Source organism: Cucurbita pepo, chromosome LG06, assembly GCF_002806865.2.
Source record: "Cucurbita pepo subsp. pepo cultivar mu-cu-16 chromosome LG06, ASM280686v2, whole genome shotgun sequence".
Lineage (NCBI taxonomy): Eukaryota > Viridiplantae > Streptophyta > Magnoliopsida > Cucurbitales > Cucurbitaceae > Cucurbita > Cucurbita pepo.
The window spans coordinates 5,209,675-5,225,238 of NC_036643.1; the positions used below are offsets into that span (position 1 = coordinate 5,209,675).

The 15,564-nt window shown below is 38.4% G+C and overlaps 3 protein-coding genes and 1 non-coding gene across 9 annotated transcripts; 1 reads left to right on the forward strand and 3 right to left on the reverse strand.

The window, feature by feature from the left end:
• The first annotated feature begins 1,116 nt into the window (after positions 1–1,116).
• Positions 1,117–4,981, forward strand: LOC111797503 (cysteine synthase 2). 6 transcript variants are annotated; one of them, XR_002815549.1, is made up of 7 exons: positions 1,117–1,389; positions 1,546–1,620; positions 3,161–3,304; positions 3,439–3,828; positions 3,905–4,140; positions 4,287–4,700; positions 4,743–4,981. XR_002815549.1 is itself a non-coding variant. In XM_023680514.1 (6 exons), exons 1-6 carry the CDS (start codon positions 1,156–1,158, stop codon positions 4,507–4,509), a joined length of 1,302 nt encoding a protein of 433 aa, XP_023536282.1. In that variant the 5' UTR covers positions 1,117–1,155; the 3' UTR covers positions 4,510–4,933. The 6 variants fall into 6 exon arrangements, 1 of the variants encoding a protein (XP_023536282.1); XR_002815550.1 differs by having other exon boundaries at positions 4,287–4,676; XR_002815548.1 differs by having other exon boundaries at positions 4,287–4,652.
• LOC111797504 lies at positions 4,903–7,833 on the reverse strand. The gene is made up of 3 exons (XM_023680515.1): positions 7,693–7,833; positions 5,543–5,646; positions 4,903–5,384 (listed from the first exon to the last, which is right to left on the reverse strand). The coding sequence occupies exons 1-3, from the start codon at positions 7,742–7,744 to the stop codon at positions 5,121–5,123; spliced, it is 420 nt and encodes a 139-aa protein (XP_023536283.1). The 5' UTR covers positions 7,745–7,833; the 3' UTR covers positions 4,903–5,120.
• Positions 7,834–8,963: 1,130 nt separating this feature from the next.
• TRNAG-GCC lies at positions 8,964–9,034 on the reverse strand. The gene has a single exon. It is a non-coding gene; the product is annotated as a tRNA-Gly (tRNA).
• A 1,526-nt stretch (positions 9,035–10,560) lies between these two features.
• Positions 10,561–13,809, reverse strand: LOC111797113 (cleavage and polyadenylation specificity factor subunit 6-like). The gene is made up of 2 exons (XM_023680013.1): positions 11,335–13,809; positions 10,561–10,939 (listed from the first exon to the last, which is right to left on the reverse strand). The coding sequence occupies exon 1, from the start codon at positions 13,605–13,607 to the stop codon at positions 11,535–11,537; it is 2,073 nt and encodes a 690-aa protein (XP_023535781.1). The 5' UTR covers positions 13,608–13,809; the 3' UTR covers positions 10,561–10,939; positions 11,335–11,534.
• Positions 13,810–15,564: the final 1,755 nt, after the last annotated feature.

Here is a 15,564-nt window from a genome sequence, read left to right on the forward strand (position 1 = left end):
TATAAACTTTCTATGGAGTAAGAGAGGGAGAGCGGTTAGGTATTATTTGCATTATCAGGTCATAGTTTCTAAAGTGATGTATTGTGAAAATGTGGTGACTATATTTTGTCTGTGTCGTTATATTTGTGGGACGTAATTAGATTAATTGTCTTATCAATTTTTTGAATCTAAATCGTTTTTGGATTTATCCAACAAAATATTAATAATTTAGCGATTTTGTTATACTTTGAAAACTTAGGGACCCATAAACTTAAAAAGATAGAAAATTTAAAACATATAATAAAAATAAAAAGTAAGTTCGATCATTTATCTCTAATATGTCTAATCGTCTCTTCCTCTCGTCTAAAATTTATGAAATTGTAAGCAATTTATTCCTTAATTATATCGACAAACTTTTATTTATAGCTTTTAATCAAATTTTACCTCAAAATTCAGTCATATTCAATAGCTTTTAATAAATTTTACCTCAAAATTGAGTCATAGTAAGCTGTTGTTGTTGACTTTTGTTTACATTCCCATATAACACCAATTTCAATCTTGCTTTCAGAACTTTCTTTCGAAATCTTTCTGCCCCATTTTCTAAAACCTTATTCTTAAACGGGGTAAGAGGCTCGAGCATACGTCGTTTGACCGTAGGCGACGCAAGAATGAATAGGCTTAACTCACTTGTTGTTAAGAAGTGAGTGCCGCACGGTCAACGCAAGAACGAATAAACTTAACTCACTTATTATTAAAAAGTGAGTGCCGCACAATTGCAGGTCCTCTGCCATCCGCTAACATCGAAGTGTGATTGTGACGGCAAATTATATTAATTTTAACCCAAAATTTTAATTTTGATAAGATTAAAAATTTATATATTTTTTACTAACTTAAGTCCTAACATATTTAAATTTTATCTTTACACCAAGTTATATTGGGTTTTATAATTTTTTTTAGGTGAATTCAACCATTAATTTAAAAAGAAAATAAAATAAAGTTCACTAATTAAACCAAAATTTAATATTATTTTTTTAAATTTTTTTTAAAAAAAGATATTATTAAACTTTTTAAATATTTAAAAGTATTTTTATTAATTAGTTATTTCAATTAAAATACAACCAAATATATTTGGGAAGGCAGCCCTCGTTCTGTTGCATTTCAATTTACAGACCTTCCATGGCGCCTGGGACTGTGACTGCTCGAGCCACAGGCGCCATTATTGCCGCCATCTCTGTTTCTATGGTCCTCTTCTCTTACCTTCTTCGCAAACGCCATTCGAAGGATCATTCGAGGAAGAACACAAAATCCTTCTCTGTATCGAAGAAATGTCCAACAAATGGGCTCGTAGGTGCCATTGGCAATACCCCTTTGATACGGATTAATAGCCTCTCCGAGGCCACCGGTTGTGAGGCAAGTTTCATTTCGAATCGTTTTTATTTGATTGAAGTTTTTCTTCTGTTTACTGATTTCTTGTTTGGTTTTGGTTTAGTTCGTGAAATTTATTGCTTATTTGAACTGCATGTGTCTCGTATAATGTTTGATGTTTTGTTTTACTCCGGATTTCAGATTCTTGGGAAGTGCGAGTTCTTGAATCCGGGTGGAAGTGTGAAGGATAGAGTTGCAGTTAAGATCATTGAAGAGGTGAGTTTATTTTATTTCCTGATGAAGCTTATTGATTCTTGATGGATGAACAGGGAATTCTGAAGAATTTCCATTGTTATTAGGATAATTTGATTACAATGTTGGTCTCGTTGAAATATTGGTGAATCGTTTTTTGTTCTTTGGAAACAGCTGGGAAGAAACTTTTAAGTTCCTAATTATATTGAATAAATTTTCAGTATAGGCTTCCTCATCTGTACACAGTTATGTAATGTTATCTGCATATTGCGAAAGTGAGAATGAACTTTGTCATATGTTCAACCTATGATCCTTCCATCAATCCCTCAATTCACTCAGTTTTCAGAAAGATCACTTGGCACATCCCCCTAAAAGGAGGAAAAAGTGAGGTGAGAGGGGGTACCTTGTCTTAAATTCTTGAAGCTGTGATGCTGCTATTGAATGTTTAGTATCTTGGATGCAACCATTGATCTATTTTATATCACCTTTACCCAAAGCCCCTTTTCTTAAGCTTAACAAGCAAAGACTTCCAATCCATAGGCCATCTCCAAGTCAAATTTTGAGACCCAATCCTTTTTACTCGTCCTAAAATGTAACGGCCCAAGCCCACCGCTAGCAGATATTGTCCTCTTTGGGCTTTCCCTTTCAGGCTTCCCCTCAAGGTTTTTAAAACTCGTCAGAGCCAAACATCAAGCAATGTGCTAGCAAGGAGACTGAGCCCCGAAGGGGGTGGATGCGAGGCGGTGTGCCAGCAAGGGGGGTGGATTGGGGGTCCCATATCGATCGGAGAAGGGAACAAGTACCAGCGAGGACGCTGGGCTCCGAAGGGGGAGTGGATTGTGAGAACCCACATTAGTTGGGGAGGAGAACAAAGCATTCTTTATAAGGGTGTAGACTCCTTAGCATACACATTTTAAAAACCTTGAGGGAAACTCAAAAAGGAATGCCAAAGAGGACAAAATTTGCTAGTAGTGGGCTTGGGCCGTTACATAAAATCTTCCATTGGTTCATTTGCACTTAATATGGGGTCAAGGATTTGTCTTCCTTCGGTGTCTTTCATCGTGTACTTGAGAAATTGTGGACGGGATTACCTCTTCTAATCTTTCTATTTATCCGTGTTCTCTTATGATTTCTCATGAATTGGCGTTCGAGAGATGGTTTCTGCTATACTATTGGGGGAGGGGGGAGGNATTTGTGCCTATATCAACATATAATGTGACCATGTTAAAAAAAACTTGTCATAGATCTGCACGGTTAGGTTATTTTAGGATCAAAATCTTCTAATTGTGTTAAATACATGTTCATAAATTTGTGCCTATATCAACATATAATGTGACCATGTTAAAAAAAACTTGTCATAGATCTGCACGGTTAGGTTATTTTAGGATCAAAATCTTCTAATTGTGTTAAATACATGTTCATAAATTTGTGCCTATATCAACATATAATGTGACCAGGTTAAAAAAAACTTGTCACGACTCAGGAAGGTTGTACTGTCCTCATGGGCGAGTACCGAAATCTACCATGCTGTTTTAGCTATTCTAATTTGAGGTTTTTCTTGTAGGCCTTAGAATCTGGTAAGCTAGTTGAGGGTGGTGTAGTTACAGAGGGAAGTGCTGGAAGCACTGCCATAAGTCTTGCCACAGTTGCTCCTGCTTATGGTTGCAAGTGCCATGTGGTTATTCCAGATGATGCTGCTATTGAAAAAGTATGTTCATTTTGCATTTATGGACTTTAGTTCCTCGGAAAACAAAATTTTCGATTTCATTGCAATCCCCTGTTACGTTAGTACCCCATAGCTGTTGCATAAATTCACAATAATTATTCTTTCTTGTATACAAGTCTCAAATACTTGAAGCGCTTGGAGCTCATGTTGAAAGGGTAAGACCAGTGTCAATTACGCACAGAGATCACTTTGTTAACATTGCTAGGAGGAGAGCTGCGGAAGCCAATGAGCTAGTTTTGAAGAACAAAAAAGAAGAGCAACTATTTGTGGGAGACAAGGAACAAATTAATGGTCACATTCATGAGAGAGAAACCCAAGATTCCTCTTTCTCAAGTAATTGCAAGGGTGGTTTCTTTGCTGATCAATTCGAAAACTTGGCGAATTATCGAGCTCATTACGAGGGTACGGGACCAGAAATTTGGGAACAAACTGGTGGATGTATAGATGCCTTCATTGCAGCTGCGGGAACCGGTGGCACCGTGGCTGGTGTTTCCAATTTTCTCCAGGTAAACACTCTGCATTCCTTGTCCTCTCAAACCGTGGCGAGGCAATTGTACAGGTTGTCTTATACTTGTTCAACAGGAGAAGAATCCAAATGTGAGGTGTTTCCTCATAGATCCTCCTGGCTCTGGCCTGTTCAACAAGGTGACTAGAGGAGTTATGTACACTAAAGAGGAGGCTGAAGGACGAAGATTAAAGAACCCTTTTGACACAATAACTGAAGGAATTGGAATCAATAGATTAACGCAGAATTTCTTGATGGCAAAACTTGACGGGGCATTTCGTGGAACAGACAGGGAAGCCGTTGAAATGTCAAGGTTAGTGGCCATTGTAGAGCTCAGTTCTTGAGTTTTTGGGTTAATGGGGGTTGTAATTTACAGTTCTAAGAGTGCATCAAAATGTAATTTATGCTTCAATTTGAGCCATACTGATCATTCTTCTTGTTGCTACATTATTGACATAGATATCTGTTGAAGAATGATGGGCTCTTTCTAGGGAGCTCTTCGGCCATGAATTGTGTTGGAGCTGTGAAAGTGGCACAGTCAATAGGCCCTGGCAACACTATTGTTACCATTCTTTGCGACACTGGAATGAGGCATCTGAGCAAGTTTTTCAGTGCAGAGTATCTGAGTCAATACGACTTGACGCCCAAGGCTACCGGTTTAGAATTTCTGGAATCCAGGTGAAATGGTAGACCTACGAGCCACAAAATCTCGTGTTATAGAGCCTGGAGGTTCTCGTGTTATAGAGCCTGGAGGTTCTCATGTTATAGAGCCTGGAGGTTCTCATGTTATAGAGCCTTGAGGTTCTCGTGTTAAAGAGCCTGGAGGTTCTCGTGTTAAAGAGCTTGGAGGTTCTCGTGTTAAAGAGCCTGGAGGTTCGGTATGCCTACTTGGTTCTCGTGTTAAAGAGCCTGGAGGTTCGGTATGCCTACTTGAAATTCTCATCATATTTTAGGGTCTTGGAGTACAAAATTGACCATTTTCATGTTGCAAGTCATCAACGTTGGATTAGAGTAATTCAATTTTGTAAGATTGAGGCATTGTTGTTAGGAAGTTTAAGAACATTCAATGATTAGCTTCACCAAACATGCTGCTTTTACAGCAACTACTTGAATTATACCATTGAAGCTCCAATACAAAACTTATTATAGTTCTAAACTCTGGGCATTAAGTTTCCAAAAATATAGAGAAGGTATTATTTGTCTCGAAAGGACGTTTAATACCGTGACAAATCGACCCATCAGATCTTTATCTTGAAAACTATGCTAATTTTGTTAAGTTGATCTCTGTGGGCATTACTTCTCAAACTGAGCCTCATGGCAATGTGGGTCAAGCCAGTCCCTTGAAGAACCTTTTGTCATATTGGTGCTTGATTTTCCACCACCTACAAGCTCTCTCAAATTCTCCAACTTATTCTCCCGTCCCGTCGTGGTCCTCCGATCTGCTTCCTTCAATTTCTGCTTTAACCTATGTTTACGATTGGCGGGGCTCAAATCTTGTTTTGACTGTGATGGTGGTGCGCCATGTGGGCCAAGATAGATCGTCATCTCTTCTTTAACCTAGCCATGAAGAATTATAATATGATCATCTGACTCTATAATATTCGATGTCGATATTTCATTTTCATAGGATATTTACAGCTTTTATCTGCTAAATCTTTGGGCAATCTCCTAGGTGGTTTTTGTTGACATTTATATTGAAAGTTACTGATAGCTACCTTTGGAGGAGGCTCTTGGATCTCTACTTTTGGAGAGCTAACTTTAGTTTGGTCTGTCTCTTCTTCTTCTATTCCCAAGCTGGGAATCACGAACCCATCAGTGTCTGTTGCAAAATGATACCACCCACCAGTCAGTGCCATGCTTCATAAAGATTATCATTTCAACAAAAACTTGAGTGTCTAATGTGTTTGTATATTCTTGAGGAAACGGGCTAAGAGCCAAGACAGAAGTAAATGACAGAAACTTGCTCACAAGCAACTACTGTAGTACCCCACAATGATAGGGATTGTTCATAAACCATTTATGACAATCAAGAATTTTTCATGGTTTAAATACTACTTTGATTCTGTACCTTAGACACAAGTAATTTGAGAAGCAAATATCTAGTTAGGATAGACCGTTCAAATAAATGTAAGATATCATCAATATGAATTCCCATCGCTTAAGTGATAGTGTAAGGTTCTATGATTATAAGTTTAGGCAGTACAGAAGATTTAATCAGAAACAGTTCACTGAGTACATATATTCATAGTTCAAGAACGACATCATAATCCAGGCACCCAAAGGAACTGAAGCATAAAAACAACAAACGCAAAAGAGTAACAGATAACGTTGGACCTCCTCTACTATCAAGCCACGGGTCACAGATCTTATTTGTGAGATCCCACATCAGTCGGTTGGTGAGGAGAACGAAACATTTTTTATAAGGGTGTGGAGACCAAGTAGATGCATTTTAAAAACCCTAAGGAGAAAATCCAGAGAAGACAATATCTGCTTACAGTGGGCTTGGACTATTACAAATGGTATTAGAGCCCGACACCGAGCGACATGTCAACAAGGAGGCTGAGCCTTAAGGGGGTGGATTGTGAGATCTCACATCAGTTGGGGAGGAGAACGAAACATTCTTTATAAGGTGTGGAAACCTCTTCGTAGCAGACGCGTTTTAAAAATTTTGAGGGGAAGCCCGAAAGGGAAAATCCAAAGAGGACAAAATCTGCTAGCGGTGGCTTGGGCTGTTACACTAACTTTGAGAACTCTTTTGTTTTCTTTATATGCTTATGGTCAATGAGAGGAACTTTTCATAGTCTCCTACACGCTGGGACTTGACTCTCCTCCCTTCTTTTGTAAGTTTTATCATCTATAAAACCAACTCCCATCTAAGAAAAAAGTTGGAAAGTAGAATCTAATGCTATTGAATTAACCATTTCCAAGCTAACAGCTACACATAATGAATGAAACACTACCATTCCACGAAGTACCTTGCAAAGATATCATCAAGAACTATCCATCGTTTTCCATTTTCATGAGGAAACCACCACAGACAGAGAACCGATTTCTCTCATGGAACTCAGAAGCTAAGTAAGTCAAATTTAGGCTTTTAACTTAATCAAATTGAACATTGAACCTGTGCTAAAGAATTAGTATGGAGGATATGGACTGCGATAAGACCGGATTCTTCCTGCATTCTTTAGGTTGTTTAAACGGAGGTTTTTATCAAATCCTTCCTGACAAGTTTTCTTATCTCCATGGTCGAGTTTTCCCAATTCCACCGCCTGGGATTACGTTCGCAAGACCAAAACTCAAACCAAAACTCAAAGGAGCAACATCAGTATCCTTCAATTATTAACTTGTGTTCTCGAAATATGTGTATAGGTTTGTAGCTGAGATAAACTAGACTACTTTTGTTCTCAGTTTGGGCACTCTTTTGATCAATCTTAACATCTTATGATTCACTCAACCAAACCTCAAGTTTTTGTATTCAGCATGCCGTGTAAAAGAAGAAAGTGGAAACGATAAAATCAAAGCCTCAGAAACAGGGGAAACAAATTTTCCATCACTACCAAGAACAAACCACCAAATCCAGAAAACAAAACAACGAAATCTTCACAGCATAGATTACCAAACAATCAGCAACATTGGGACAAAATCCGTAGATAAAATTCAAGCACAATCTTCCAATAAAAGGAGGTTTAATCGATCCGAAGACAAACACAAAAACAAACCTACCATTCAACATTAGGGTTCATAAACACATTCCCGAAAATCCATTGCAGATTCCAAAATTTTCAATCCACAGTAACTCAATGGAAGAACAAATTCCATTTCCGATAGGAGAAAAGAGATTGAAGAATCAAAGAACAAAGATTACCCCACTCATCTTCTTCAACTGGAGGAGCTTTGTGCACAGACGACGGGTCCATTGAATGCCGACGAGCATGGATTTCAGTGGCCTCAGGGCGCTAAAGCCCAGAAAGGAAGGGGATTAACACCACCACGACCCAACGCGATTCCCGAAGAAACTTCAAATTTAAAGGAAAGGAAATGCAGAGATAATAAATTTTAAAATAAAAAATAAAAAATAAAAAATAAAACCCTATGGGGATTATGATTAAGAATGATACAACACAAACTTTACTCCCAACAAGTTTCTGGTCGGAATTATGGAACTCTCGCTCGAGAAGTAATTTAGCGGGTCCTTATTTAGTCATAAGGATAATAGTTCTTACTAGGTCAGGGGTAGCTGACCCGGGGGTTACCCACGATTGGTAATAGCATAGTATGAGAAAGTCTTTTAGATCAACTCGAGTTAGTGACCCGAACAACCAAAATAGAGTTCACAACTCAACCTTCTATTTTCAAGTTAGGTTATGTTGACTTAGCTTGAGTATATATTACATTAATAACGTCCTTGTTTGGTCACAAGGATAATGGTTTTGATTAGGTCAGGGGCAACTGACTCGGGGGTTACCCGCGATTGGTAATAGCATAGTATGAGAAAGTCTTTTAGATCAACTCGAGTTAGTGACCCGAACAACAAAAATAGAGTTCACAACTCAACCTTCTATTTTCAAGCTAGGTTGACTTAGCTGGAGTATATATTACACTAATAACTTTCGAAGAAGTATAACCATCCAATTGAATTTCGTTACCCTCTCGCACGGTTACGAGAGTGGGCCTACTTTCCACTTTATTACTCTAGAGCCCGGCGACAAGCAAGTAAATGTAATCACATCCTCGGTAATAAAACAATTTAATTATAATGTTTTAATCAATTGAATTACATTATGATGTCCACGGTATTAAAACAATTTACTTTTGCTAAGTCTATCGACATAGTTAAAGTATAGGATTAACTTCTACCTTAAGATTAAAATATGGATATCGATATTCAAATTTCCTTATCATAATTTTCACTTTTATAAAAAAAAATGTTTACAAATTACTCGTAAACATTTAATTACAACGTAATGGTAGAAGACTTTTATTTCAAGAAAAAAAATAGAAAAAAATAATATATTTTTTTAAAAAAACGGAAAATATGCACTAGCCAGGAATCGAACCCGGGTCTAGTCTAAGAAAGCTTTTATTTCAAGGGAAAAATAGATAAAAATAATTTTTTTAAAGAAAAAGCGAAAAACATGCACCAGCCGGGAATCGAACCCGGGTCTGTACCGTGGCAGGGTACTATTCTACCACTAGACCACTGGTGCTGATATTTTAATTTTTCTAAAATATAATTTATAAATTCATAAATTCATTTTACTCCTAAATTTGAGGAAAACTAATATATATACACTCGTGAACTTAACCATTTATTAAAACAAAAGAACACGTGCGTAGGTGACGTGGAATAGTGTGAAAGTAACAGATATCCACTTAACTGGTCTTGCCTAAACAAGATAGAGATTCCATGTTTAAATAGAGAATGAGAGACAGAGCGAAAAGAGATTTCTCTTTGTTAGCTAAACGAGTCAAGACGAGAATTATATTCTTCATCTCCATTCCCGCTCTCTCCCGACCTACCCAGCTCACTTTATATATAATGTATAACTAGAATACTATTGTAATATTGAAATTTGAGTCGGTAGAACTTACGTTAACAATATATTATATTTTTTTGCTTATCAAATATTTATTGAATTATTAGGATGTTCTACATTCTTTTAACAAAAGCTTTTCTGCCCCTTCTTTGTCTTGTCCCGCTCCACATACATCTCTACTGACGGTGTTTTATCCCAATTTCTACTCCGACTTATTACCATATTGTTAAAATAATTCAGTTGGTAAAAAAAAAAAAAAAAAAAAAAAAAAAAAANAAAAAAAAAAAAGCACTAATTACGTTTAGCTATTAGACCTTATAACTTTGTATTTGATAGATTTTGAAAACGATGACTATGAAAAATATTTTCAACCGGAACACAACTCAATTGATTAAGATATTACAAGTTCGAGCAAAGTGTTAGAGATTAGAATTACAATCCCGAAAAACTCATGAAATAAAAGATATATTATTTAAGCACACAACTATACTCTTGGATTGTTCGTGGAAACAATGGGATGTAGAGTCTAGAATCTTCTCGATCACTTTGACGAAGAAGTCATTCATTTTTAACACATCAATGCAAAAAAATGCTTAAAAATTGAGAATATTTACGATTGTAGCTACCGTGATTATAGGATACGAGGACGAATAATAGTTTTCTTTTCACTTATACCCCGACATGTATTCATAGTAAATCTACCAGAATTCCACAAAACCTACTAGGTTAGCTATATTCTATTAAAACAAAAATTGAAACCGAGAAATGGTGTAACTTGATATAAAATACAAATTGGAACTCGAACGTCATCACATTCATGCAAGTCTCAATTTACATTCGACATTCCAATAGATTTTCACTCCAAAAAGAGTGTTGAAACGTGTAGAAAAACGTTCGGTAATTTAACCCGTCTTTAAAAGTGAATCCAAGAGGGAATTCAAGTGTTTCAATCAACAAGTTGCATAAAGTATAGAAAGATCAAAAGATGGAACCAAATTCAAAAGACCTGGAAAAGTAAACAAAAACATGACCAAAAATAACAACAGACTATGAAACAGCTCTTCATGTACTGATTTGATATCCATAACCACATCAAGTCAAGAAGTACATGCATACAAGTGTATCGAGTCGAGTACGAACGACCTCTGAAGGTTTGAAACAACAGCTTTCAAAGAATCATTAGCTCTACATCTTCGTAATCGAACAGGCCGAGGCGTGATAACATAAGAAGAGGGGCAAACATATGATACAACACAGCTCAAAAAACAGAATAATTTACGAACACGATATCGTGTGGTCTAAGATACTTACTCTAACAACAACATAGTAAGCCATTACATGTCAAAAACAACATCAAGACAGTAGGGACTTCAGCAATAGTTTAGCCATTACATCTAAGAACATCAGTTTCATCATCAAGTGCCAAGTCTCAAGAAACATAATCCAAAAGAAACGTGAGAGAGTTTAAACCAAGAGTTTCACTATCAAATTAGTAGAGCAAATAGCTGCTGCCATGCCTGGGGGTTGGTTCTCTGCACGAAGTTAAAGGGATCTCGCTGCCATCTCCGAAGCCAACTGTCGTACCATTAGATCAACGCCTTAGTATTAGACGTCGTTATAGGTACGACGAAACAAAGGAAAACAAGGGATTCTTCCCATCAGCAACAATGTTAATACTAGAGATTTCTATCAGTAATAATAACATTTTGAGGCTAGAGTAGCATGAAAAACAAAAACAACGTTCTATACCATGTCTATACAGATGCTTAGCTAAATAAATGTCAATCGAAATGCAAAATCTGTGTGGCGATCGACAACAGAGGGTTACGGTGAAAATATCAGCACGATATGATATTGATTCCATAAACAAAGGAACTATAAGTAAATAGAACCATTTCTAAAGAGAACCAATTTAAAATAATTCCTTATTTGAAAAGTTAAGAGAAAGAAAGGGTATTGTGTTAACTTACTGTTTTTTTTGTCTTCTCTAGAAAATCTTGACATGCTCCTGTTGTAAGAAGTAACCAGAGGAATTCGGAGTCAGATAAGCGATGGCAAAGGAAATGGGCAATTAGCGAATCAACGAGCCGAAAACATCGAAGAGAGAATCCAAACGAACATGGAAAGCCAAAGTCTAAATAGTTTTAAGTATGCATTTGTAATGATTTAACTACTCAGAAGTTAGCCGCCGCCTTTTCCCATAATCAGCATCCCTAGATCTAGAACGACTTTGTTCTTCTTGTGGCAGTCGAGACTTGCTATGAGTCCTTGATGACCGCCCCCTTTCCCACTCATCTTCATGCTCGGGTGCACGGTCCCTATACCTATGATGATCCATATATCTGTCCCGATCTTCCTTGTGCCTATCTCGATCACGGTCACGATCACGATCTCTATCACGGTCGCGATCATGGCCACGCTCATAATCTCGAGAACGTTCCCTATTGCGATCACGATCCTTCTCTCTCTCTCGACCTATATCTCTATCATCACGTGGCCTTCTATCTGGCCAATCATGGTCAGGAGCTGGATCTTTTTCTTTGGACCTCTCTCTATCATATCCAACATCTCTATCCTCTCGATACCTTCTATCAGAAGATTGTGACCAATCCCTTTCGGAGCCTTTATCTTTCTCCTTAGCAGAACTTGCCCACCCGCCTTTGTCGTGACTGCCTTCACCATATTGTTGGTCAGACCCAGCTTCTTCTCCATAACTAGACTCTCCAGCTCTCCCTCCACCATGTTCTTCCATGCCCCATCCACCCATACTAGGATCAGACCACATCCCCATATTAGGCCCCCCATCGACACCCGAACTTGGCATCATCCCCATTCCACCCATATGCATACCTCTGCCGAAAAATGCTGGGTTCACATGAGGAGCTACTCCAGGAAGGCCAACACCCCCAACAGGTGGAAATGAAGATAAAATTCCAGAGAAAGGGGGCGTGGGAGCACCAGGAAAACCACCATATGTGCCCATTCTTCCCATGGGTGCACCAAAAGCTGGATCGAAACCTTGACCCATCATCGACTGCGGATGCAACAAAGGAGGGGCGGCACCAATTCCTTGGCCAAATCCATTTCCACCATTCCCCATTATACCTCTGCCCCCCATCCCACCTCCCCTGTTCCTCATTGCCCCAGCTGGTCCTCTACCTCCCATTCCATGAACATTACCTCTCCCCCAACTACCTCTCCCAGAACCTCTATTGCTATCACCACCACCTTGGTAATTACCGCCCGTTGCTATGTTACTTCCAACCATTTTACCTGCAGCATCATTGGCACCTCTCCTTGCTTGAGCGTTAGTAGATTGCGTCATCGGTTGGTTCCTATTTACTTGGGCTTCTCCCATCCTCTTAACACTAAATGGTGATGCATAGGCAACAACGCATGGCCGTCCATTAAAAATATGCCCATTCATTCCTTCCTTGCAGGCTGTAGCAGCAGATGGATCATAAAATTCAACTTGACAATACCCTTTCGATTTCCCACTAGCTTTTTCGTCGAAGAATTTGACCTCTTTCACCGGACCATACTTGCAGAGTTCCACCTCCAGCTCCTCATCTGTAGTCCACCAATGTAAATCACCAACAAACAAAATCGTCCCCCCGCCGCCTCCCCCTCCGTTCCCAACGTTACCGAACCCATTCACATTCACTCCACCACCTTGCCTAAGCAAACCATCATTTTCTACACTCCCTGCATTTGCTAAAACTCCTCCATGAGGAGGCTGGTGCTGATGCTGTTGAGGACCTGGATGCCCAACTACGTTATTACTACTCTCCTCTACTTCATTGAATTTACTCCCTTGCCCTAATTCAACCCTAATTCCACCTCCACCGCCCACCGGCGGCGCTGCTCTAGTAGCCATCTCATTCGTTCTTACATCTGGAACCTGATTATAACTCGGCGGTACTCGGTCCAAAGCCCTCGGACCACCAGCAACTTCAGCCGAAGCAGCACCGACAACACCAGGCACCGAAGCACCCAAGTTGGGTGCTGTAGCTGAACCAGACTCGATCTTCAGCTCCTCCTCCTTCTTATATCCTAAATCATCGTTTTTCCTCAAAGATTGAAGAAACCCCTCCCCAACATTAACATCGTTGTACAGGTCCTCGTATTCATCTTCATCTTCGCCTAAGAAACCCTCATCAGCAACAGCAGAAATTGCCTCATTTCTATGGAACTGGTCTATACGATCCATACCCTCCCCAAACCCTCCCGCACCTTCATCCATCTCTAAGCTTCCTCGACTTCCCCAACTAATGGATTTTTGCCATTCATTCAAAAGTACAAATTTAAATGCAAATAACAATCACAAAAGTCTATGGAAGAACTTACAAGATACGAAGTGAGCAAAAGCAGATAAGAGTTCAAAGATCTTTCAAAGCGGAATAAGTGCAAAAGAAATGGAGAAAACAAGAGAGAGAGAGAGAGAGAGAAACCCTAATCTGGAAAACGCGAGTGGATATACGGGAAGTTTCGGTTCTTCAACTTCGTTGCTAACTTGCGCTGGGTTTAACTGTCATTTTATTATGCTTCCATTTTGGATGAACAGTCAATGATGAGGATGAAGGATTACCCCTTATATATATATATATATATATATATAATTTTATTTCCATTATTAATATTATTAAAATTAAATACGAGCGTGAACGGAATGTAGTTCAACTGATTAGAATGTCGATTAAAAAAAGTTAAAGAGTTCGAGCGTCGATTCAAACTTTTAAATGCTTAAAGTTTAAATTTTACATTTTCATTAATAACCTTAAGTCGGGTTTTTTTTTTAAAGCCAGTTCCTTTGTACTCGTATTGAGGTTAGACACCCTTTCACTTTAGGTACTCGTAAAAGCTACTCCTCATCTCGAGTAAATAAACAATTAACCATTTCTCAACAATTTAAGAAGGGTACGCTCGCTTCTTCTCCACCAAGCACGGAAGTTTAAGGATAACTGTAGGTCGGTGGCTACCTAAGGAGCCCCGCCACAATAGGGGGGTTGGTTCCTCTGGACGAGGGCGGGAAAGCAGCTAAACTCAAGGAAGAACAAAGGCTGAAATCGGTCAACTAAGATGGAATCTCGGGCTTATATGAAGAAGACTGCAAGCAAGAAAGTCAGCCTGCCAGTTCCGGTTCAGGCGATCCTCCTCGGTAATTATTCAAGTAATTATTCAATACTAAAATACAGTAATTTCTCTCTTAATAGGCAATGATTTTAATAATATCCAAAAGGTTTATCGATCTCAAGGGGTGGAGATCCATAATAGACATACCGAAATTATTGTACATCAAATAACATTAAAAGTGTTGGTTTCAGAAGATGGAATGTCTAATGTTTTTTCACGTGGAGAACTCATTGGATTGTTGTGAACGGAACGAACAGGGCGTGCTTTGGAAGAAGCGATCTGTTACGAGCTGTATTTTCTATTTGGACTTTAGAACAAGCCAAAATACTATTTTTATCAAAAAATCTTATTCGAAGAAAGTACATTTACGTATCTATTACTGCTGAACTACGCTCGTTTTGACAATAATGATCAAAATAATCATTTTTGTTGTCGTTATATGCATATGGTAAAGAATTAAATAGCTAACAAACACACACTAAGAGACCAATTTGAGGAATGTAATAAAGAACATTTACCCATATCGAGGTAGCCAAATATGATGAACACCTCAAAGGTCAAATGAAAGTGGAAAGACGTTACACCAAACACAACATTACTTGATGAATCTCTAGTTCGAGTCGAATCTTTGGAAGCCATTTCACATAACGCTCATCGATCACTAGAATATATATCCATATCGATCAATTGAGAGTGTTCTAAGAAAAAGTGATCCTAGAGAGAAAGCATTCGACTATTTTCTTCCAAAAGGAACACGAGTAATGATCTCTACCCATCAATTTTCATACTTCACAAAATCATAGACCAATGGAACAAAAAGCAGAGCCGCTTTCCATGAACTAATGATATCCATGACTATACCTCTTAAGGAAATGGACAACATGATATCCATGACTATACCTCTTAAGGAAATGGACAACAGGTTCATATACAATGCACGTATGCTCAAAATTTCTGGACAGTAATTCTCAATATATTCGAATGACATTTCACATTTCCTATAGACAAATCTCATCACGACTTTCTTCTACAATATGTGGAAAGAAAGAAATCAAAGAATATTTGCA